This window comes from Triticum urartu, chromosome 4, assembly GCF_003073215.2.
Source record: "Triticum urartu cultivar G1812 chromosome 4, Tu2.1, whole genome shotgun sequence".
In the NCBI taxonomy this organism is placed as follows: domain Eukaryota; kingdom Viridiplantae; phylum Streptophyta; class Magnoliopsida; order Poales; family Poaceae; genus Triticum; species Triticum urartu.
In genome coordinates this window covers 427,742,043-427,767,336 of record NC_053025.1, presented here as the reverse complement: position 1 = coordinate 427,767,336, position 25,294 = coordinate 427,742,043, and the positions used below count along the sequence as shown (strand labels likewise).

At 43.9% G+C, this 25,294-nt stretch overlaps 1 protein-coding gene across 5 annotated transcripts; it reads right to left on the bottom strand.

Annotated features, from left to right (window-relative positions):
* Positions 1-545: 545 nt before the first annotated feature.
* LOC125551877 (pentatricopeptide repeat-containing protein At1g05750, chloroplastic-like) lies at positions 546-10,985 on the bottom strand. Of its 5 annotated transcripts, XM_048715260.1 has the most exons (4): positions 8,899-10,985; positions 8,723-8,787; positions 1,553-1,827; positions 546-1,412 (listed from the first exon to the last, which is right to left on the bottom strand). In XM_048715260.1, exon 1 carries the CDS (start codon positions 10,905-10,907, stop codon positions 8,964-8,966), a length of 1,944 nt encoding a protein of 647 aa, XP_048571217.1. In that variant the 5' UTR covers positions 10,908-10,985; the 3' UTR covers positions 546-1,412; positions 1,553-1,827; positions 8,723-8,787; positions 8,899-8,963. The 5 variants fall into 5 exon arrangements, with proteins under 5 accessions (XP_048571217.1, XP_048571216.1, XP_048571218.1 ...); XM_048715259.1 differs by having other exon boundaries at positions 8,723-10,985; XM_048715261.1 differs by lacking the exon at positions 1,553-1,827 and having other exon boundaries at positions 546-1,097; positions 1,175-1,412; positions 8,723-10,985.
* Between the last annotated feature and the right edge of the window lie 14,309 nt (positions 10,986-25,294).

The window sequence follows — 25,294 nt, the reverse complement described above, 5'->3', positions numbered from 1 at the left end:
AGCTCTGTAACTTAACTGAGGTCGACCGATAGCGGTAAAATTGTACTTTCTCCAATCCAAATTAATTATCGCAGCTTTAGTACAAGTTTGTACGAAAGTTGCATTAAAGTAATATGATCGGATGGATTACTACATTTTGTATTTCTCTACTGGTTTTGTTGGCCTTTGCTTAAATTTTTGAAAATTAAATGTTGTAAAATGACAATTAAATTATCGGTAGCCCCTTATGCAAACAAACAAACAAAAATAATCCTTGAACCCCAGCCAAACTGGATCCTGCTTCCAGAGCAGGCAACTTCTTTCTCAGATCAGGTACTTCCTCAGATCGCTGTTACCACACTAACCAGAACAGAAAACAAGACAAAATGTGTACTGAAAACCAAGCATCCCTCCCGCTTCTTTGACGTCCAGATAATCTTACGTCCTAGGAAGGGGAGGATCCATGGTTGCTGGCTCCTACCAGAGCCACAAACCCCAGAAAATCACCCCCGCGAAAACCTGAACCCCTTTCTATGTAAATAAATCATTACGGCCACTTGTACTTGTGTGATGAAAACGAACACTTCTCTGAAACTTGTCTGAGTACTCAATTCAGAATCCTCGTATAAAACTCTGAAGTCTCATTACATCAAGATGAAATGTGTAAAATGCAAATGTTCAACAGCAATCCAAACAGAAATTCCAGATACATCTCAAACAATGAATCCCAAACGAGCAAGAAACAGAACTTTTTCAGGACGCTATCTGGCCTGTCATGTGCCAACTTTCACCTCCGTCAATTTGCATACGGGCACGACGGGGTGTAACTTTCCTCCATGACAAGGAGGTTCCACTGTGCATGCGGGTCATGAGTCGAGAACACGGACCAGGCAGGAGTAGAGTTCTCGTATCTGTTATGCATGACACGGGCAAACTTCTCCACATCCTGGTTCTCCTCCATGTCGTCAGGGTCGATATCAACGGTGAAGATGTCACAATAGGGCCTCACCGAGTGCAAGAAGATTGGAGGCGACATTGGGTTAGTGGACACCGCAGCAAGGTCCGATGTCACCGCGATGCTCTGCCCATCTGGACTGAAGACTGGATGGTTCACGTGCCTGGAGAAATCATACCCACTCTGGATTACCCTCACCACAGAGCGGTCGATTGTGTTTACCAAGTAACAACGAAGTACCCGGGGTCTAGGCCATGGTCGCGCTCCGGCGCATCTGCAGGCCTGTCATGGTTTGATGAGAACACACGATCCAGTCTCTGTTCCGAGATCATTGGCAGTGTGTGTGTGCCAGTCCAATCGCCATCTGTTATCTGTTCCGCTTCACCAGCGTTCTCCCCGGCTTCTGCGTCCATTATGTATAGATTCTTGTATTTGTTGTCTCCTCCATCTCTTGTTGATCAGAAAAAAAGTTCTGTCCCTGTACGAATGTAAATATATGATTGTCATCTTCAGAGGTATACAAAAAAAATCATCATGTCAAGAGAAACAATATTCACATTCAATGGACTAGAGGACTCATGAAATAATTGAAACAAGACTGCAGTGGTAATTTCTTACCGTCTGGATTGTGGAGGGCAACGCATTATTGAATTTTCCCTTTGTGAGCAGTTGTGGCTTCAAAGCCGCGTGGCTGGCCGAAAGCGATGGATTGCATGCCATGATATAGTGTCCTGTTTTGTGACACCCTTTCAAGATTCTTTGATGCCATTGCCAGCATATCCATGCATCGCATCAACTAAGATCTTGTTTTCTGTTTCTCCAAGTTGGAGATTTTTTATATGTATTTCCAAGGCACTGAATATCGTCCAATTTTTCGGCTTAGATCTCTACGTCTGGCAGGCAGAGTTGACTTGTGTTAGAGTTATAATATAAGTCATGTATCCCTTTGTATTTATCCCGTTGTATAAGGGGTTTTCTGCATATGTTCCACACCTGTACATGTATATATATATCGGCCTATGGCCTCATGGGAATACAAGTTGCATATTCCTAACATGGTATCAGAGCTAGGTTAATTTTGTCAGCACGTTGCAACTCGTGCTACCGATTCCCAGCCGCCTGTCTCATCCCCTCTTGATCGAAGCCCCCGTCCTCGATCTCCTGAGTCTCCCGATCGAAGATCTCCAGCCGGCCCTCCCGATCGGATCTCCCCAGCCAGCCCTCTCGATCGAACTCCCAGCCGGTCCCGCTCCTGAGTCTCCCGATCGAAGCCCCCGACGATCGGATCTCCCCAGCCAGCCCTCTCCCAGCCGGTCCCGCTCGACGGATCCCGTCGCTAGCGCTGTGGAGGCTTCGGTGGCTGGGATCTTCAAGGTTGCGTCTCCGGCGGGTGGGGACTGCGTCGTCGGGCTCCTGGGCTGCGGTCTGGTGCCCCTGCCGGCGCGTCGGGGCGGGGTGTCCTGATTCTCCAGTCTCTCGTCGGTTCTTAAAAAAAAATGTCTGCTGCATCGGGCTATGTTGCTGTCCCTCGCTGTCCGGTGATTTTTGATGGTACTAACTACACCGAGTTTACTGGCTTCATGCGCATTCACATGCGTGGCATCCGTCTTTGGGGTGTTCTTTCTGGCGAGGTCTGCTGTCCGCCACGTCCAGTTCCTCCGGTGGCCCCTACTCCGCCAACTCCATCGGTTCTTCCTACGGATGCTAATCAGGCCGCCAAGGTTGCTGATGAGGCTGCTGATCGTGCTTATGATGAGAGAGTTTTGGCTTATGAGGAGGCTCTTCAGACGTATCATGGTGCTCTGTCTGTTTACACCCAGTGGCTTGATGATGATGCCCGTGCTGCAGCTGTTCTCACTGCTAGTGTTCTGCCTCAGTTTGCTTCTGAATTTCTGGGTCTTTCTACTGTCTTTGAGATGTGGACCCGTCTTCGTGAGCGCTATCAGCCCTCTGGTGATGCCTTATACCTCTCTGTGATCCGTCAGGAGCATGCTCTTCAGCAGGGTGACTCTACTGTTGATGATTTCTATGCACAGAGTTCTGCTATCTGGCGCCAGCTTGATTCTCTTCGTAGTGCTGGGTGTCGTACCTGCCCCTGTTGCCAGGCTGTCCAGGCCAATTTGGAGTTTCATCGCGTCTATGAGTTCTTGTCTCGGCTCCGTAAGGAGTTTGAGCCCCGGCGTGCTCAGTTGTTTGCTCGTGGCCGTATTTCTCTCATGGAGGCGCTTTCTGAGATTCGTGCTGAGGAGACTCGCTTACGTGGTGCTGGTTTGCTGGAGGTTCCCTCGATGCTCGCGACTCGTGCTCCTACGCCACTTGCTCCACCGACCCCTTCTCGCTCCAGTGCTTCGCCGCTCTTGCCCACTCCTTCTGGAGGCTCAGGTCGCCCCCGTCCACATTGCGCCTATTGCAACAATGATGGTCATCTTGAGTCTCAGTGCTACACGAAGAAGAAACACCTGCGCAAGGCTCGATCATCATCTTCCGGGACTTCGTCATCTACCTCGACAGCTTCAGCCATTGCTTTGACTGAGCAGGATATTCTGAGACTTTAAGCGTCTGCTCGCGGCTTCAGGTTCTTCCTCGACGGGTACTGCCGGTTCTGTGACTGATGCTTCCCGCACTGAGCAATCACCCTCTACACAGTCAGGTACATCCCCCTGGGTTCTGGACTCTGGAGCTTCTTTTCATATGTCTTCTCATTCTTCCACTTTGTCCTCTCTTCGATCACTGGATTCTCCTATTCATGTCTTCACTGCTGATGGTACTCCTCTTTCTGTTGCTAGTAGAGGCAATCTTACTACTCCTTATTCTGTTCCTGATGTTGCTCATGTTCCTCGACTTACCATGAATTTGTTTTCTGCTGGTCAACTTACGGATTCTGGTTGTCGCGTCATCCTTGACGTTGACTCTTGTTCTGTCCAGGACCGTCACACGCACACTCTGGTTGGGGCTGGCCCTCGCCGCCGTGATTCTCAGGGTCTTTGGGAGTTGGACTGGCTTCATGTTCCTTCTGCTGCCACCACCATCGCCAGTTCTTCCGCTTCTGTCGCCTCCGTCACTGGTTCTTTCCAGCAGTGGCATCATCGACTTGGTTATCTGTGTGGTTCTCGGTTGTCTTCTTTAGTTCGTCGAGGCCTTCTAGGGTCTGTCTCAGGAGATGTCTCTTTAGAGTGTCAGGGTTGTCATCTTGGCAAGCAGATTCAGTTACCATATTCACATAGTGAGTCAGTGTCTAAGCGTCCTTTCAATTTAGTCCATTCTGATGTATGGGGTCCGGCCCCTTTCGCTTCGAAAGGTGGTCATAAATACTATATTATTTTCATAGATGATTTCTCTCGTTACACATGGCTTTATTTCATGACTTCTCGTTCTGAGGTGTTGTCTATTTATAAGCGTTTTGCTGCCATGGTTCATACTCAGTTCTCTTCACCCATTCGTGTTTTTCGTGCTGACTCCGCTGGCGAGTATATCTCTTAAGATGTTGCGTGGTGTTCTTGCTGAGCACGGGACTCTCTCTCAGTTCTCTTGTCCTGGTGCTCATGCTCAGAATGGTGTGGCTGAGCGAAAGCATCGACATCTTCTTGAGACGGCTCGTGCATTGATGATTGCTGCCTCTCTCCCGCCTCATTTTTGGGCTGAGGCCGTCTCCACATCCACCTATCTTATCAATATACAGCCTTTCGCTGCTCTACAGGGTGGTGTTCCTTTCGAGCGACTTTTTGATCGTTCTCCCGATTATTCGATGCTTCGCTCGTTTGGTTGTGTTTGCTATGTTCTTCTTGCCCCTCGCGAACGCACCAAACTGACCGCTCAGTCTGTTGAGTGTGTCTTCTTAGGCTACAGTGATGAGCATAAGGGCTATCGTTGTTGGGATCCTATTGGTCGTCGGATGCGTATCTCTCGAGATGTGACTTTTGAAGAATCTCGTCCCTTCTACCCACGCCCATCTTCCTCGACTTTTTCGGTGCAGGATATCTCTTTCCTCACTTTTCCTGACTCACCTATCACTCCCGCCAAGACTGTACCTATCCGTTTCACTTCCTCTCCTTCTCCACATCTCGTTGATTTGCAGCCACCATCATCCCCGGTCTCCTCGCCTCGCGTGTCACCGGGGTCTCCACCTTCATCTCCGGTGACTTCCTCCCCGGTCTCCTCTCCCAGCCTGTCACCGGATTCTACACCTTCATCTCCGGTGACTTCTTCGTCGCCACCCCCTGCTTCTACCTTGCCGATTCCTCCTTCTATTATTCCATCTTTTCCTCAGCATTACACTCGTCGTCCACGACCAGTTGATGCCTCTGTGGATGGGTCGTCATCTTCCTCTCAGCCTACTTATGGCTTGCGTTCTCGTCCTCGTCCACCTGTTGATCGCTTTGGATTTCCCACCGCTGGTGCTGCTGTTCTTGAGCCGACTTCTTACCGTCAGGCTGTTGTTCATCCTGAATGGCAGTTTGCGATGGCAGAGGAGATTGCTGCTCTTGAACGCACTGGTACCTGGGATCTTGTTTCTCTTCCTCCCGGAGTCCGTCCGATCACTTGTAAGTGGGTCTACAAGGTTAAGACTCGCTCCGATGGTTCTCTTGAGCGTCACAAAGCTCGTCTTGTGGCTCGTGGTTTTCAGCAGGAGCATGGTCGTGATTATGACGAGACTTTTGCTCCTGTGGCTCATATGACCACTGTTCGTACACTTCTTGCCGTTGCCTCTGCACGCCACTGGTCTATATCTCAGCTTGATGTTAAGAATGCCTTTCTTAATGGTGAGCTGCGTGAGGAGGTGTACATGCAGCCACCACCTGGGTATTCTGTTCCTGATGGCATGGTATGTCGTCTTCGTCGCTCTCTCTATGGCCTTAAGCAAGCCCCCCGCGCCTGGTTTGAGCGCTTTGCCTCTGTGATCACTGCTGCTGGTTTTTTAGCCAGTGCTCATGATCCAGCATTGTTTATTCATCTTTCTTCTCGTGGACGGACTCTTCTTCTTCTTTATGTTGATGACATGATCATCACGGGGGATGACCCCGAGTATATTGCCTTTGTAAAGGCCCGTCTTAGTGAGCAGTTTCTTATGTCTGATCTTGGACCTCTTCGCTACTTTCTTGGGATTGAAGTCTCTTCTACCTCTGATGGCTTTTTTATCTCCCAGGAAAAGTATATCCAGGATCTTCTTGCTCGTGCTGCTCTTACTGACGAGCGCGTTGTTGAGACTCCTATGGAGCTCAATGTTCACCTCCGTGCTACTGATGGTGATCCTCTCCCTGATCCGATGCGTTATCGTCATCTTGTTGGCAGTCTTGTCTATCTAGCTGTCACTCGTCCGGACATCTCTTATCCGGTTCATATTCTGAGTCAGTTTGTCTCTGCCCCCACCTCGGTTCACTATAGTCATCTCCTTCGTGTTCTTCGATATCTTCGAGGCACGATCTCTCACCGTCTATTCTTTCCTCGCTCCAGTTCTTTACAGCTCCAGGCCTATTCGGATGCTACGTGGGCTAGTGATCCTTCCGATCGCCGTTCACTTTCTGCTTACTGTGTTTTTCTTGGTGGTTCTCTCATTGCCTGGAAGACGAAGAAACAGCTTGCAGTTTCCCGTTCGAGTGCCGAGGCTGAGTTGCGAGCAATGGCTCTTTTGACGGCAGAGGTGACTTGGTTACGGTGGTTACTTCAGGATTTTGGTGTTTCTGTCACTACACCGACTCTGCTTTTATCTGACAGTACAGGTGCTATCAGCATTGCACGCGATCCTGTGAAGCATGAGCTCACCAAGCATATTGGTGTTGATGCGTTCTATGTGCGCGCTGCTGTGCAGGATCAGGTTATTGCTCTTCAGTATGTGCCTTCCGAGTTACAGTTGGCGGATTTCCTGACGAAGGCTCAGACTAGAGCACAACATGGCTTTTATCTCTCCAAACTCAGTGTTGTTCATCCACCATGAGTTTGAGGGGGGGTGTTAGAGTTATAATATAAGTCATGTACCCCTTTGTATTTATCCCGTTGTATAAGGGGTTTTCTGCATATGTTCCACACCTGTACATGTATATATATATCGGCCTATGGCCTCATGGGAATACAAGTTGCATATTCCTAACAACTTGCACCATACACGTGGATCAGCATCATAATGATATTATTTTGGCCGTGTAAATAGATCTGTCATCATAATGCAATTTCTCCCACTCAAACGATCCTCATCTTCAAACATTTGTTCTGTTATTGTTCAATGAAACTATTTTTCCCATTAGCATATATTACCTTGATTAGCCAGAACTTCAACAAAGCAAACAAAAAAAAAATGCTGAAATGTGAAGCTTGTTTCATATTTTCTCTTCTCATCTTAAAAAGCTAGCCACGTAAAAGGAACCGTCAGTCGATATCCAGCGGCACTTCCGGTTAAATTTGACCGATCAGCTGGTCATGTACAGATTGCATCGATCGACGGAGAGGCTGGGGGCCTGCCCTCCTTTTCATAAACAAAAATACTTAGTCGTGCACAGATATCCCCTCGAGACAGGTCTACTGTGAGTGTGGATCTCACAATTTCCATGGTTCATGTTAGTTCTTGTAACAAGCATGTGATATTTTTGTGAAGCCAACAAACATGAATAGTACTATCCCCATTTGTTTATATCGGTCAAAGAGACTTATTCTTTTCCCTTTAGTATAGACTGACGGTAACTAACTACCTGGGAGCCTAGGACTTGATCAAAGTAAAGAAAAATCATGCTCGACTGTGATGCTTACTTCATAATATCTCTTCTCATATGAAAAAACAGAATTGTTCCATATTTTCTAGTAATGTGCCAGGAACTCACAGTGGGTATCCAGCAATATTTTCAGTTGGTTTAAAAGCAGACCAGTCAGTCCACTTTTTCACCAGAAAACTGTAGGGAAACCCCCAACAGTAAAAAGATCGGTCACTTAGTCCATTTATTGATGTCCCCTCAAGTCTTACAATTATAATTTAGTAGGTCCAATGTGACTCTGTCTAGGTGGATCTCGCAACTCACATGATCTCGCAACAAGCATATGAGAATTTTTTAAGTCAATACATGTGAATTGTCTTCTCACATTTGTTTTATCAGTCAATAAGACTCTAATTCATTTCCCTTTACAACTACAAGGTTCTAAGAAATTACTTTATTAAATTAACCATAGTTATGTGAAATTAGTAACCATAGCTATGTGAAATTAGTAAACCTCAACTAGAACCACTAGAACCTGCATACCCAATAACTTTTATTCTGCCTCCCTTCCTAATCAAATATTCTTGGTACCAAATGGAATTGTATTCCTCTAACACAAATAAGATATGTTCAGTATGGTATCACATTTTCGTAACAATTCTGAACATGGTGAAGAAAACATATTTTCCTAATAAACATATGTGTAGCTTGGAAAGGAATTAGCCTAGATATGGCCTTTATATGAAGAAAAAAATACCCACAAATCTTTTTCTGAGCATTTCCAATACATGTTGTTCAGACGATAAAAGAATTACAAGCCTTTTTTCTGTATCACCTTTCCACCCCATAGTTAATTTACCCTTGCTCTTCCTTTCTTTTTCCATCATCATGATCCCAGTTATATCTTCTTTTTATACTTACCCTGGTAAGTTTAGCATTGCATTTGACATTTGAGAAAGATATTCATTTGCTTGCACCATGGTTCACGACTAACAAAAAATAAAAAATAAGGAAACCCTGACCATGGCATGTGTTGTTCCCTGTTCAGTATTCCAGATGGATGGATATCATGGAAAGAAATAAGGAAAGAAAGGAAGTTCTGCCTGACCTCTGGTAAAAGTTTAAAAGATAAATAATTTGGTCGCTGATGCCATGTGAATTTTTTATTTGAATCTGCAAGCATAGATAGAGGAAACATGAAGTGAACAACAGGCTTATCAAAATACACACGATGATAGAAAGTCAGAAGCACAAATCGCAGATAAGTAAAGATCCATTCATGACCTTGTAAGGCTTCAACTTGGACCTATCTAAGATTTTCATTTGAGGTGCGATCAACTGCTAGAATCTCAAGAATGAGACATTTCAACGACACTATATCCTGAAACTTTTGAGACATGTCGTTGCTTCATGGAGTCCCTTAGGTCATTTACTGATTGCCACATCCCCTCTTTAGCATATATGTTAGATAACATAGTGTGAAATCCGTCATGGCGAGGATCCAGATTGACAAGCTTCCTGCCCACCCTTTCTCCAACCTCATTTTCACCATGCTTCCAGCAGGCACTAAGCAATGCACCCCATGCTGGAACATCAGGTAACATGGGCATGCTCTCAATCAGATCCTCAGCCTCCTTAACATATCCAGCACGTCCAAGAAGATCAACCATGCATCCATAGTGTCTGATGTTTGGCACAATTCGGTACTTGTGCTGCATCAACTTGAAGAAGTGGCGGCCCTCCTCAACTAGGCCAGCATGTCTGCAAGCACTCAAAACTCCGATGAAAGTTATCTCATTCGGGATGGCAGTGCCGGATGCTTCCATCTCTGAGAACATCTCAAGGGATTTTGTCACAAGGCCGTTCATCGCCAACCCCACAATTACAGCATTCCAGCAAGGTGCTCCTTTTTCTTCCATTATGTTGAAAACATCCATTGCAGCTTCCAAGTATCCACACTTCATGTACATGTCAATGAGGCTAGTCCCAAGTACAAGACTGATGTAACATTTGTTTTGCCTTACATAATCATGCACCGACTTTCCTTTCTCCAGAGCAGACAGATTAGTGCATGCAGATATAACACTAACAACAGTAACCTCATCCGGCCTGACTCCCTGGGCTCGCATGTTATCGAAGACAGCGAGTGCATCTGACGATTGGTTATTCTGCACACAACCAGAAATCATTGTACTCCAAGAAACATTGTCCTTGTCAGACATTGCATTGAACAATGTCATTGCATTTTCGACATGACCATTCTTTAGATAGCCTGCTATCATCGAGTTCCAGGAGAACTGGTCCAAGCAGTCACCGCTGTCAAACAACCTCCGTGCTGCAACAACATCCAGGCAACATGAGTACATGTGGATCAGCACATTCTGAATATTTAGCAGCGAACAAAGGCCAGCCCTGATAACCAGTCCATGGCATAGTTCCCCATTTCGAATCACCTCCGACTGTGCACAAGCGGACACCACGCTGACCATCAGCGCCTCGTCCACAGGCCACATCTCTCGACGCATGCAGGAGAACATGTGCAACGCCTCTGCAAACATGCTGTTCCGCTCAAAGCAAGAAATCATGGCAGTCCACGTGAAAATATCCCTGCAATCGGCCTCGTCAAACACCCCTCTTGCCTCGTCCACCATACCCCTCCTCCCAAACAATGACACCATGGAGCTCACCGCTGTGGCATTCCGCTTTGGCATCCGTGCGAACACCCCAACCGCCTGATCGACATCCCCAGCATGCACGTACGCAGCCAGGATGGTGTTCCACGAAACAGCGTCCCACACGGGACCTGCGTCAAACACCCTGCGTGCGTCCCAGAGGCAGCCGCAAACAGAGTACATATGCATCAGGCCGTTCCTGAGGTACAAATCATCACCGAACCCGTGCTTGATAGCGTGTGAGTGCACCTGCCTGCCTTCATTCACGTCCCTCCTGGCGGCGCAGGCGGCGGCGAGGATGGGGTGGGTGTAGGCGTCGGGGGACGCTGGCAGGGAGGTGTAGAGTGGTAGGCAGACGTGCGGCGTCCCGGCGAGCAGGGCCGCCTTGAGGAGCGTGTTGCAGGAGAAGGCGTTGGGACAGCGGACGAGTCGGAGGAGGCGGAACGAATGGTGGATGGGGAGCGGGAGGAGGCGGGTGGCGGAGGTGAAGAGGAGGAGGCGGCTGGCGGCGAAGGCATCGGCGAGGAGGCCGGAGGCGATGAACTGGCCGTGAATCTGGAGGAGATGGCGCGCGGAGGAGCACCGAGCGAGTTGCGCGTCTAGGAGAGACACCGTGAGCATGGCCGGCGCTACGGCGGCAAAGGGGAAGCAACGCCACCAGCTGCAGGTTCGAACTTTTTTTTTGCGCGTACGCTATTTGTCAGTCGATTTTCTTTTAGAGAAAGCTATCATGGATAGCTTTATTGATTAAAAGAAGGAATAACATCATTCACAAACGCGAAAACGAGGCTCGTCCGTCCAACTAAAAAAAACTTATTATACAATAACTAAACTTAGCTAGCACATGCGCTGCTTGGCTACAAGAGCGTGAACAATGTTTAAAATTGACCTTCCCGATCAATGAAAATAGATCCACACACTCGGTGAAAGTTGCTGCTGCTTCATCCCACCATATCGTTTGACCCGTACATGATTCAATCACAGTTGAGGAATCCGATTCTGTTTCAACCCGAGGAAAGCCCAAGGAATTTGCAAACGCCAGACCATCTCTCATTGCCCTTGCCTCGGTGGAGACTGCGCTAGCTGCATGGGGAATGAAGATGCATTGTGCCGCCAAGAAAATGCCCTTCTCATCCCTAATCATTGCAGCCGTCGCGCCCACACCTTCATCTATATAGTAGGCTGCGTCCACATTCAACTTAATGAATTTGATATCTGGTCTGGCCCATCTCTCCTCAGGAGTACTCCTTCTCTTCTCATTAGCCTGGTGAAAATTATTAGTAATAGCAAGAACCGATAGAGGCCATTTAAAGACCGGGGGAGGTGTACCATTATGGGTATATGGCCGACGGATCCACCATAGATACCAGCTTCCCACCGCTAAAACTTGCTTGATGTCCAGGTTCGGTTTTAATGGCAGTGGTCTCGGATCAGCTAAGAAAAGATTTTCAAGGACGACCGAACCGGACCGGTCTAGCACCATTGCCTCCTCAACAATTTCCATGATGCCCAATCGATTCCAGAGTTCTCTTGCATGAAAGCAATCGAAAATTAGATGCTTAATATCCTCAGCTTCTCTATGGCAGATAGGACATGCTCCCACTGAACCGATATGTCTATTAGTGAGTATAGACTTTAGCAGCAGGATTCCATGAAGAGTTCTCCAACAAAATATCTGAATTTTACGTGGGATAAGTAGCTTCCATAAGATACTCCATATTGCCGGGGAGCACAACCTGCCCGGCTGTGCCAGGGCAGTTGCATGGGGCCCAAAAGATCGAGTCCGTTGAACTTTGTATGCTGTATGGACAGAAAAACTTCCTCGCCAATCTAGGTGCCATGCTATAAAATCCTCAAAGGAGCTGGTGTTCAACGGTATTTGCAGAATCCTGTTGACATCAACCGGACTAAGATTTGAACGGAGGATATCTTCATCCCAAGTGCCAGAAATTGGATCGATGAGCTCCGCAACAAAAGTAAGGATAGAGTGACCTTGTATAGAGATCACCTTTCTATCCGGACTGGCAGGGATCCATGGGTCAGACCAAATGTTTACATTTTCACCCGTGCCAATTCTCCAAATGTATCCCAATTTGAAGGTCTCTAGGCCCTTCATGATACTTTGCCAAGTAAAAGATGAACCATTTTTTAAAGTGGCTTGTAGAAGGGTACAATTTGGATAGTATTTTGCTTTCAGAATTCTAGCACACAGTGAGTCCGATTGAGTGATCAGTCTCCAACATTGTTTTGATAACATTGCCAAGTTGAAGGAGTATAGGTCTCTAAAGCCCATCCCTCCATCACTTTTAGGGCATCATAATTTACACCAAGAAAACCAGTGCATTATTTTGTGTTCCTCATCATCTCCCCACCAATATTGGGATATTAAGTCTGTGATCTCTTTGCAAATGCCCTTAGGTATACTGAACACAGACATGGCAAATACTGGGATGGCTTGTGCCACTGCCTTAATAAGGATTTCCTTGCCACCAATTGAGAGGATCTTTTCCATCCACCCTTTGAGCCTCTCTCTGATTCTTTCAACAAAGTGTTTAAAACAATCACTCCTGTCTGCGCCCACCATAGCAGGCAACCCAAGATATTTATCAGAGAGTGCTTCCGTATCAATATTCAGTTCTTGGCAAATTTCAGCTCTTGAAGCTGCAGGAGTATTTGGACTAAAAAACACACACTAGATTTTGATAAACTCACCAACTGTCCGAACTTTGGCAGTAGGTTTCCAGAACATGTTGTAAGGAAGCTGCATTTAAAACATCCGCTGTGATTAGAATTAGAGAATCGCCAGCAAAAAGTAGGTGTGATACTGATGGTGCATTTTTGCACACTCTAACTCCTTCTATGCCACCAGCTGCTTCTTCATACTGCAGTAAACTGGAAAGGCCTTCTGCACAGAGAAGGAAAAGATATGGGGAGAGGGGATCCCCTTGCCTTATACCCCTTGTTGGACTAAAGTTGTCTGTCTCCTGAGAATTGAATCTGACTTTATAAGAAACAGAGCTTACACACGCCATCATAAGCTCAATCCACTACTCATTAAAACCCAGTGCCATCATCATATCATGGAGGAAGGACCATCCCACCCTATCGTATGCTTTATGCATGTCCAATTTTACAGCGCATAATCCTGTCTGACCAGCCCTTTTGTTCTTGATTTTATGCACACACTCATATGCTATCAAGATATTGTTAGTGATCATTCTTCCTGGGACAAAGACACTTTGCGTAGGGGAAATGATCTCCGGCAAAATACTCTTTAGCTGGAAGGCTAACATTTTAGAAATAATCTTATATAAAACATTGCAAAGACTTATAGGGCGGAATTGTGTTACCAGTTCAGGACCATCAGTTTTTGGTATCATGACAATCGTGGTTTCATTCCAATCAGCTAGGATTACCCTATAATTAATTGCATGAAGAACCTCCTTTGTGATCTCATCTCCTAGAATATGCCAGTATTTAAAAAAAATATGGCATGAAGGCCATCAGGTCCCGGGGCCTTTATATCTCCAATACTGAACACTGCCTTCCTAACATCTTCGGCTGAATAAGGTGCCATCAAGAAGCTATTCATTTGGTCAGTTACCTTATGTTGAACCTTCTATAAGATTTCTAGATTTGTGTGCTGCATCTCAGACGAGAAAAGTTGCGTAAAGTAGTTCAAAACATGTGAATTCAGTTCTGGCATACCTTCAAGCCAATTACCTCCATCATCCTTTAATCTCTTCACAAAATTTCTCTTTCTCCTCGCTGATGCATATGCTTGGAAGAACCCTGTATTGCGGTCTCCGCTCGTCAGCCAAGTCGCTCGAGATCGCTGCATAACTTGGATCTCCTCCAGCTCTAACATATATTCAATCAGTTCTGTCAGCTCTTTCCTCTTTTCACCATTCTCATCTGACATAGGGCCAGCCATGACTCTCTCCAGCTCCCTTTAAGCTTTATGTAACTGTTTTTTTTGTTTTTTGAGAACCCTCTGATCCCAATCATGGAAGCTAGCATGCATCTTATTGAGTTTCTCATGTATGCTTGTTACGTTTGGGTCGGCTGCAGCCTCTGTCCATGCTTCCATCACTTTCTCATTGAATAACTTCTCTCTCAGCCATCTAGCTTCAAATCTTTTGACATGTGTATTTGTGCCGCTTGGTGGCTATACATAGAAGTCAGTGTCCACCAGAAGAGGTCTGTGATCCGAATGATTAAACTCCACCTCAATGCCGCATGAGGGAATTGGGAGGTCCACATATAATTTACAAGGCCTCTATCAAGTCTTTCCCGTATTCTTCCTCGACGCCAAGTGTACTGGTCACCAATGTATCCAAGGTCGTGCAAGGCACATTCTTCTACAATATCCTGAAACACTTGCATATATTGGGGTGGTCGTGGATTGCCACCCTCCTTCTCATGCAAGTACATGATCTCATTGAGATCTCCCACCAGGAGACAGGGTAAAGTATGCGCTTAATGCAGTTGCCTCATACACGACCAAGTTAAGTGTTTGTTTTCCCACCTGAACTCTCCATAGATCCCAGTCAAATGTCAACCAGAATTATTATTATTGTTATCCACTATCTTTACATCAATGAACATGGGATCTAGAGATAATCTCTGAACATTGACATTATTATTCCAGAAAAGAACTAAGCCTCCACTTCTACCATTGCTCGAACTAACTAGTTTTTAATCCATCTTCAATCTCTTACGCAGACATTCTGTCAGATAACTATCGAGGTGCGTCTCCGGTAAAAACATCACCTCGGGGTTGCAACTTCGTTGGACATCCAACAAAGCACGTACTGCCGGTGCGTTCCCAAGGCCCAGCAGTTCCAGGCTAGTATTTTCATTGCGTCCGGCCATCCTCATCGTGGGAGGACGCCGATATCTCATTTGTTTGCTGGCCTTCCGAGCTGTCCACGGCCTCACCATCCACTCCTTTGTACTTCTTTCTGTTGGCACTTTTCTGAGGTGTGCTAGCCGCCTCCGAGGTGATCCCTGGCAAAGTCTCTCCTTCGAGCTGATACACAATCGCTGCCACTTTTGATGTTGTGGACATATTGGGAATGATCGCCAACATGTTAGATCCCCCTGGAAAAGCTTGTTGTGTATCCGTTGTAGTTCTCTTACCAAGGACATTGGTCTGACGAACATCCTGATTACTCATCTCCTGTTCTGACCCTTGGTCTGTTTCCATCTCTGTATCCCCTGGATTATACAGCGCATTGTGGCGCCAGCTTTGCACTGTCCCCCTTCCAACAGAGCCATGGGGAGGATTTCCTCGACCACGACCTGGGCCAAAAGGTGGATCTTCCCTTACATTCTCACCTCTTCCTCGTCCAGGGTTCCTCCTCGCTCCACGGCCTCTGCCATTACTTCTACCTCCATCAACCAGGAGGAAATCACCCCACTCCAGCTTGGTTACATCATGCTCTCCAGTGCCACACTCCTCATACCAGTGCCCCAAAAGACCACAATTGTCACAGAAATCCGGCAGCTTTTCATACTGGACTTGGTACCAGTCTGTCTCATTATTCTTTGTGATTGAAACTCTGATAAGTTTCTTCGAGACAGTAAGCTCCACTCTGACCCTTACAAATTCACCTACAAAGCCGGCCGGTAGGGTTGTTTGGACCTCCAACACCTTACCCATCTTACGACACATGCCCTTTGTCGCTGTTGGAAACAGATAGTTATCCAGGAGTTTCAGAATCCTTGCCCATACCACCAATTTGTCCAAAACTAGTGATTCTGGGTTTTTGAATCCGTCATATTCCTCTATCAAGACTCATTGGTTCCTAAACAGCCAAGGCCCCTTGTTAATCGCAGTGTTCCAATCACCCAAACATCCGAACTGCACCGCAAACAGGTTCTCATCTACTCTGCGCCAACGGACCTCCCTGGCTGGGTTCCACGCCGATCTCATATCAGCATAGAGAGCAGAGGGGCTGAACCCCTTGTTGGTGTGCACCTTCGCTATCGCCAGCCACTTGGCTTCAATCTTCTCTTCCTTAAATTCTTCTTCCCAGACAAATTGTTCCTCCTCATCCTCTTGGAGTTCCAAGCGGCCCAAGAGATCTTCCACTGGTTCCTTGCCCCGGCGTGTCCTGCTTCGTTCATCCTGTGTCGCCATGGCGACTACAAGCGCTAAACCCTAGCCTTGAGTCGGGCCAGGATCAGAAGGGCGAAACCCACCGCACACCTCCACATAAACTTCCCAAGGATCAGGACCGGGAAGAGGCGGAGATCGGGTGGGGATTAGCGGTAGCGGACTGTAGGAATAGACTCTCGACGATGGCGCCGCCAGAGGAGAACGAAACCCTAACAAGAGGGGAATCTACCTTATTTGGATTGTTGTTGCTCTATGTACTTAGTAGGCGTGAATATTAGGTGACTAGCAGGCGGAGGCGCCGCGGCACCCCGCGCCCGTGGTAGAGCTTGTGCGTGCTTTTTTTGGAGAAAACTTCCAATCTATTCATCTTCAATCATAATAGTATAATGAATGTGTTTAAAAAATGATAGTACAATGAACATCGAAAATAATAAAAATTACATCCAGATTCATAGACCATGATGACCCACAAGTATAGGGGATCTATCATAGTCCTTTCGATAAGTAAGAGTGTCGAACCCAACGAGGAGCAGAAGGAAATGATAAGCGGTTTCCAGCAAGGTATTCTCTGCAAGTACTGAAATAAGTGGTAACAGATAGTTTTGTGATAGGATAATTTGTAACGAGCAACAAGTAACAAAAGTAAATAAGGTGCGGCAAGGTGGCCCGATCCTTTTTGTAGCAAAGGACAAGCCTGGACAAACTCTTATATGATGGTAAAGCACTCCCGAGGACACATGGGAATATCGTCAAGCTAGTTTTCATCACGTTCATATGATTCATGTTCGGTACTTTGATAATTTGGTATGTGGGTGGACCGGTGCTTGGGTACTGTCCTTACTTGGACAAGCATCCCACTTATGATTAACCTCTATTGCAAGCATCCGCAAATACAACAAAAGTATTAAGGTAAACCTAACCATAGCATGAAACATATGGATCCAAATCAGCCCCTTACGAAGCAACGCATAAACTAGGGTTTAAGCTTCTGTCACTCTAGCAACCCATCATCTACTTATTATTTCCCAATGCCTTCCTCTAGGCCCAAATAATGGTGAAGTGTCATGTAGTCGATGTTCACATAACACCACTAGAGGGGAGACAACATACATCTCATCAAAATATCGGACGAATACCAAATTCACATGACTACTAATAGCAAGACTTCTCCCATGTCCTCAGGAACAAAAGTAACTACTCACAAAGCATAAACATGTTCATAATCAGAGGGGTATTAATATGCATATAGGATCTGAACATATGATCTTCCACCAATTAAACCAACTAGCATCAACTACAAGGAGTAATTGACACTACTAGCAACCTACTAGCACCAATCCCGGACTTGGAGACAAGAATTGGATACAAGAGATGAACTAGGGTTTTGAGATGAGATGGTGCTGATGAAGATGTTGATGGAGATTGCCCTCTCCCGATGAGAGGAGCGTTGGTGATGACGATGGCGATGATTTCCCCTCCGTGAGGGAAGTTTCCCCAGCAGAACAGCTCCGCTGGAGCCCTAGATTGGTTCCGCCTCGTGGCGGCGGAGTTTCTTCCGAGAAGATGGCTTATGATTTTTTCCCATCGAAAGACTCCATATAGCAGAAGAAGGCCACCGGAGGGCCACCAGGGGGCCCACGAGGTAGGGGGCACGCCCAGGGGGTAGGGCGCGCCCCCACCCTCGTGGGCAGGGTGTGGTCCCCCTGGTGAAGTTCTTGCTCTCAATATTTTTTATATATTTGGAAAACATCTTCCGTGAAGTTTCAGGACTTTTGGAGCTGTGCAAGATAGGTCTCTAATATTTGCTCCTTTTCCAGTCCAGAATCCTAGCTACCGGCATTCTCCCTCTTTATGTAAACCTTGTAAAATAAGAGAGAATAGGCATAAGTATTGTGACATAATATGTAATAACATCCCATAATGCAATAAATATTGATATAAAAGCATGATGCAAAATGGACGTATCAACTCCCCCAAGCTTAGACCTCGCTTGTCCTCAAGCGAAAAGCCGAAATCGAAAAAATATGTCCACATGTTTAGAGATAGAGGTGTCGATAAAAATAAAATACGGACATGAGGGCATCATGATCATTCTTAGAGCAACAACTTATATAATTCTTGTCATATGATCTCTAATGCTAGAGTAATAATTCAATCACAATATCAAGTATGAATCGTAAACTTCATTGAAAACTAACAAACTACAATCTCAGTCATTGAAGCAATTGCAATTTATCATAACATAGGAAAGAGTCAATGTATAAGAGCTTTTCAGCAAGTCCACATACTCAACTATCATATAATCTTTCACAATTGGTGACACTCACGCAATACTTATGGGTATGGAGTTTTAATCGGACACAGAGAAAGATAGAGGCTTATAGTTTTGCCTCCCAACGTTTTACCTCAAGGGTAATGTCAACAGTAATAGTTCATGAAAACTCACATCCAATTAGCCATATATACCAGGATCTTTCCAACATATTGTGCTTGCCAAAGGATAAAATGTAAAAAGGAAGGGTGAAGATCACCATGACTCTTATGCAATGTAGGAGATAAAAGTAAAAGATAGGCCCTTCGTAGAGGGAAGCAGAGGTTGTCATGCGCTTTTATGGTTGGATGCACACAATCTTAATGCGAAAGAATGTCACTTTATATTGCCACTTATGATATGGACCTTTATTATGCAGTCTGTCGCTTTTATTACTTCCATATCACACGCTCGTATAAAGCTTATTTCCTCCACACCAATCAATCATACATATTTAGAGAGCAATTTTTATTGCTTGCACCGATGACAACTTACTTGATGGATCTTACTCAATCCATAGGTAGATATGGTGGACTCTTATGGCAAGACTGGTTTAAGGGTATTTGGAAGCACAAGTAGTATCTCTACTTGGTGCAATGAATTTGGCTAGCATGAGGGGGAAAGGCAAGCTCATCATGTTGGAAGATCCAAGACAATATAATTTATCTCAGATGTAAGAAAACATAACCCATTACGTTGTCTTCCTTGTCCAATGTCAACTTTTTAGCATGTCATATTTTAATGAGTGCTCACAATCATAAAAGATGTCCAATATAGTATATTTATATGTGAATACCTCTCTTTCTTTATTACTTCCTATTAATTGCAACGATGACCAAAACTGTGTTTGTCAACTCTCAACAACTTTTATTCATCATACTCTTTCCATGTGAGCTCATTACTCTCCATAAGATTCATATGATCTCTTTGTTTCTTTTTATTTCTTTCTCTTTTTTTTGTTCACTTAGGATCATGGCAAAATAATCAAGCCCTTGACTCAACACCAATCTTTATTATATAGCTCACAGACTCGATTACATAGAAGGATAATAAAGCAAAACTCACAACTAGATCATACTAAGAACTTTTATTCTACTAGATCAAGATATTACCAAAAGGATCGAACTAAGAAAAACGGTAAAGATAAAAGTGATGGTGATATGATACCGGGGCACTCCCCCAAGCTTGGCAGTTGCCAAGTGGAGTGCCCATACCAGATACTCAATTCTTCTTTGTTGGTGGAGACGGTGGTGATTTTGTTGATGGCGTAGGCTTGTCGTCCTTCTTCCAAGGCATAGGCTCATCATCATAGAAAGATGACCGAGTCTCCGGGATCCTCAAATCTGCAGCCAAACTCATCCTTTTGAATCTATATTCATACTCACAGTTTTGGTTTTGTAGGTCATAGATTTGAGCTTGAAGGTGCTCAATTTTGTCGTGAAGCTTGAAGATGGTCTCCCCGATGTTGTCGGCATCCAGCTTGTGTTTGTTGGTGAATTCTGTGATCATCATGTGGTTGGAGTTGAGTCCACGCTCCACCATCCCCTGACACTTGAAAACTTGTTGCTCCATTGCTTTGAGCCTTGCCTCCACGCTTCTGGTCCCCTTTGGTCCCTCAGCATCACGGATGTGCAGCAACCCATCACGCATCTCAATGGTTTGAGGGTGTCGCTGCACCTCCGCGAGGTAAGGGTTGATGACCTTCTCGAAGAACTTGTCCTTGGTGGCACTTGGAGACGTCATGATAATCTAGATCTGTTAGAAAAACAGCTCGAAACAAAGACAGGAGATTTTTGCGTGATACGGGAGTCAAAACCCCAGGGAGATTATATAATGAATTTTTACCGACCAAAATACGTGTTGTGTACGAAAATGGAGTCCGGAGAGCACACGAGGTGCCCACGAGGTAGGGGGCGCACCCAGTAGGGTAGGGCGCGCCCTCCACCCTCGTGGAGCCCTCGTGTCCTTCCCGGACTGCTGCTTATTTTTCTATTTTTCTAAATATTCCAAAACAGAGAAATATTGCCTTAAAAACTGTTTTGGAGTCGGTTTACTTACCGTACCACATACCTATTCCTTTTCGGAGTCTGAAACATTCCGGAAAGTGTTCCTTATGTATTCCTCCGGGGTTACGGTTTCAATAACATTGGTTTCGACATTTATGGGATTACCTGAGATATAGTGTTTGATTCTTTGACCGTTCACCACCTTCGGATTTGTGCCTTCGAAGTTGTTGATTTTTATGGCACCGAAACGGTAGACCTCTTCGATAACGTACGGACCTTCCCATTTAGAGAGAAATTTTCCTGCAAAAAATCTTAAACGATAGTTGTATAGATATACATATTCACCTACATTAAACTCACGCTTTTGTATCCTTTTGTCATGCCATCTTTTAACTTTTTCTTTAAATAACTTGGCATTTTCGTAGGCTTGGGTTCTCCATTCATCAAGTGAGCTAATATCAAATAACCTCTTCTCACAGGCAAGTTTAATATCATAATTAAGTTCTTTAATAGCCCAATAAGCCTTGTGTTCTAGTTTGAGAGGTAAGTGACATGCTTTTTCCATAGACCATTTTATACGGAGACATACCCATAGGATTTTTATATGCAGTTCTATAGGCCCATAATGCATCATCAAGTTTCTTGGACCAATTCTTTCTAGACCTATTAACAGTCTTTTGGAAAAAAATTGAGTTATATATTACTCAATTCTACTTGACCACTAGACTGAGGGTGATAAGGAGATGCAATTCTATGATTAACATCATATTTAACAAGCATTTTACGGAAAGCACCATGGATAAAATGTGAACCACCATCAGTCATTAAATATCTAGGACTCCAAACCTTGGAAAAATAACTTCTTTAAGCATTTTAATAGAAGTGTTATGATCAGCACTACTAGTTGGAATAGCTTCTACCCACTTAGTAACGTAATCAACAACAACTAAAATATGTGTATAACCATTAGAGGAAGGGAAAGGTCCCATATAGTCAAAGCCCCAAACATCAAATGGTTCAATAACAAGTGAATATATAATTCATAGGCATTTCTTGACGTCTACTAATATTACCAATTCTTTGACATTCATCACAAGATAAGACAAACTTATGGGCATCCTTGAAGAGAGTAGGCCAATAAAAACCAGATTGCAGTACCTTATGTGCAGTCCTGTCTCCAGCATGGTGTCCTCCATAAGCTTCGGAGTGACACTTGCGTAGGATCTGTTCCTGTTCATGCTCAGGTACACAATGTCTAATAACACCATCTACTCCTTCTTTATACAGATGTGGGTTATCCCAGAAGTAATGCCTCAAATCATAGAAGAACTTTTTCTTTTGCTGGTATGTGAAACTAGGTGGTATAAACTTAGCAACAATGTAATTAGCATAATCAACATACCATGGAGCAGTATGATAAGCATTTATGACATTTAATTGCTCATCAGGAAAGCTATCATCAATAGGTAGTGGGTCATCAAGCACATTTTCTAACCTAGACAAGTTGTCTGCAACGGGGTTCTCAGCTCCTTTTCTATCAACAATATGCAAATCAAATTCTTGTAGCAAGAGAACCCATCTAATAAGTCTAGGTTTAGCATCTTTCTTTTCCATAAGATATTTAATAGCAGCATGATCAGTGTGAATAGTTACTTTAGAATCAACAATATAAGGTCTTAACTTATCACAAGCAAATACAACTGCTAAGAATTCTTTTTCAGTAGTAGCATAATTTCTTTGAGCATTGTCTAGAGTTTTACTAGCATATTGAATAACATTTAGTTTCTTATCAACTCTTTGTCCTAGAACAGCACCTACAGCATGATCACTAGCATTACACATAATTTCAAAGGGTAAATTCCAATCAGGTGGCTGGACAATAGGTTCAGAAATCAATGCTTTCTTAAGTATTTCAAATGCTTCTACACAATCATCATCAAAGACAAATGGTATATCTTTTTGTAATAAATTAGACAGAGGCCGAGAAATTTTTGAGAAGTCTTTAATGAACCTCCTATAAAAACCGGGATGACCAAGGAAACTTCTTATACCTTTGATGTCCTTGGGACATGGCATCTTTTCAATAGCATCAACCTTGGCTTTATCAACTTCAATACCTCTTTCAAAAACTTTATGCCCCAAGACAATACCTTCATTAACCATAAAGTGACACTTTTGATTAGTTTCTTCACATCTCTGCAAAACTCGATCAAGGTTGCTCAAGCAATCATCAAAAGAAGATCCATAGACGGAAAAATCGTCCATGAAAACCTCACAAATCTTTTCACAAAAGTCAGAGAATATAGCCATCATGCATCTTTGAAAGGTAGCAGGTGCATTACATAAACCAAAAGGCATACCTCTATAAGCAAAAGTACCAAAAGGGCATGTAAAAGTAGTCTTTGATTGATCTTTGGCTGACACAGGTATTTGAGAGAAACCAGAATAACCATCTAGAAAGCAAAAATGTGTATGTTTAGATAATCTTTCTAGCATTTGATCGATAAAAGGTAAGGGGTAATGATCTTTTTTAGTAGCCTTATTTAATTTGCGGAAATCAATTACCATCCTATAACCTGTAATAATTCTTTGAGGAATCAATTCATCTTTATCATTAGGAACAACAGTAATACCTCCCTTCTTAGGGACACAATGGACAGGGCTTACCCATTGACTATCAGCAATGGGATAAATTATACCCGCCTCAAGGATCTTTAGTATCTCCTTTCTTACCACTTCTTTCATTTTAGGATTCATCCGGCCTTGATGATCACGAACTGGTTTAGCATCTTCTTCCAAATTAATTTTATGTTGACATAGAGTGGGACTAAGGCCCTTAAGATCATCAAGAGTATACCCAGTAGCAGCACGGTTCTTCTTCAGAGTTTTCAATAATCTCTCTTCTTCATGTTCTGAAAGGTTAGCACTAATAATAACATGATATATCTTTTTCTCATCAAGATAAGCATATTTAAGAGTATCAGGTAACTGTTTAAGATCAAACACGGGATCACCCTTGGGTGGAGGAGGATCCCCTAGGATTTCAACAGGTAAACTGTTTTTTAGAATATGTTCCTGTTTAAAGAATACTTCATCTAATTCCCTTCTTTCATTCATAAACATGTCATTTTCATGGTCTAGCAAATATTGTTCTAAAGGATCACTAGGAGGTACGGCAATAGAAGGAAGACCAATAATTTCATCCTTACTAGGTAATTCTTCTTCACGGTGTTGTCTACTAAATTTAGAAAAATTAAATTCATGAGTCATATCATCTAAACCGATAGTAACAACATCTCTTTTGCAATCTATGGTAGCATTAACAGTATTTAAGAAGGGTCTACCAAATATAATGGGACAAAAGCTATCTTGTGGGGAACCAAGAACAAGAAAATCAGAAGGATATTTAGTTTTCCCACACAAGACTTCAAACTCTAACAATTCCCATTGGTGAAATAGTTTCTCTATTGACAAGTTTAATTGTGACATCAATATCTTCCATCTCAGCAGGTGCAATATCATGCATAACTTCTTTGTATAAGGAATAAGGTATTGCACTAGCACTAGCACCGATATCACATAAGCCATGATAACAATGATCTCCTATTTTAACAGAAATAACAGGCATTCCTACCACAGGTCTAGGTTTATCTTTATCCCGGGGTTTAGCAATTCTAGCAGTTTCATTACAGAAATAAATAACATGCCCATCTACATTATCAGACAAGAGATCTTTAACAATAGCAATATTAGGTTCAATTTTAACTTGCTCAGGAGGTGTATATGTTTTAATATTGCTTTTATGAACCACAGTTGAAGCTTTAGCATGATCATTTATCCTAACAGGGAAATGTGGTTTCTCAACATAAGAAGTAGGAACAATAGGATCATTATAAGTGATAGTCTTTTCTTCAACTTTAATAGGTGCAGCTACTTTTACTTCTATGGGAGGATGATATTTAAACCACTTCTCCTTGGGGGGATCAACATAAGCAGCAAAAGATTCACAGAAAGAAGCTACTATCTCAGAGTCAAGTCCATATTTAGTGCTAAATTTACGAAAAATATCTGTATCCATAAAAGATTTAACACAATCAAAACTAGGTGTCATACCTGACTCCTTACCATTGTCGAGGTCCCAATCTTCAGAGTTGCGTTTAATTCTTTCCAATAAATCCCATTTGAATTCAATAGTCTTCATCATAAAAGAGCTAGCACAAGAAGTATCAAGCATGGTGCGATTGTTACTAGAAATCCGAGCATAAAAATTTTGAATAATCATTTCTCTTGAGAGCTCATGATTGGGGCATGAATATAACATTGATTTAAGCCTCCCCCAAGCTTGAGCGATGCTTTCTCCTTCGCGAGGCCAAAAATTATATATATATAATTGCGATCACGATGAACAAGATGCATAGGATAAAACTTCTGATGAAATTCCAATTTCAATCGTTTGTAATTCCAAGACCTCATATCATCACATAGCATATACCATGTCGATGCATCTCCCCTCAAAGATAAGGGGAAGACCTTCTTCTTAACAACATCTCCGGGTACACCTGCAAGC

Bases quoted from the DNA above. Each gene is read 5' to 3' on its own strand.
- LOC125551877 (XM_048715259.1), bottom strand. From the start codon at position 10,907: ATGCTCACGGTGTCTCTCCTAGACGCGCAACTCGCTCGGTGCTCCTCC.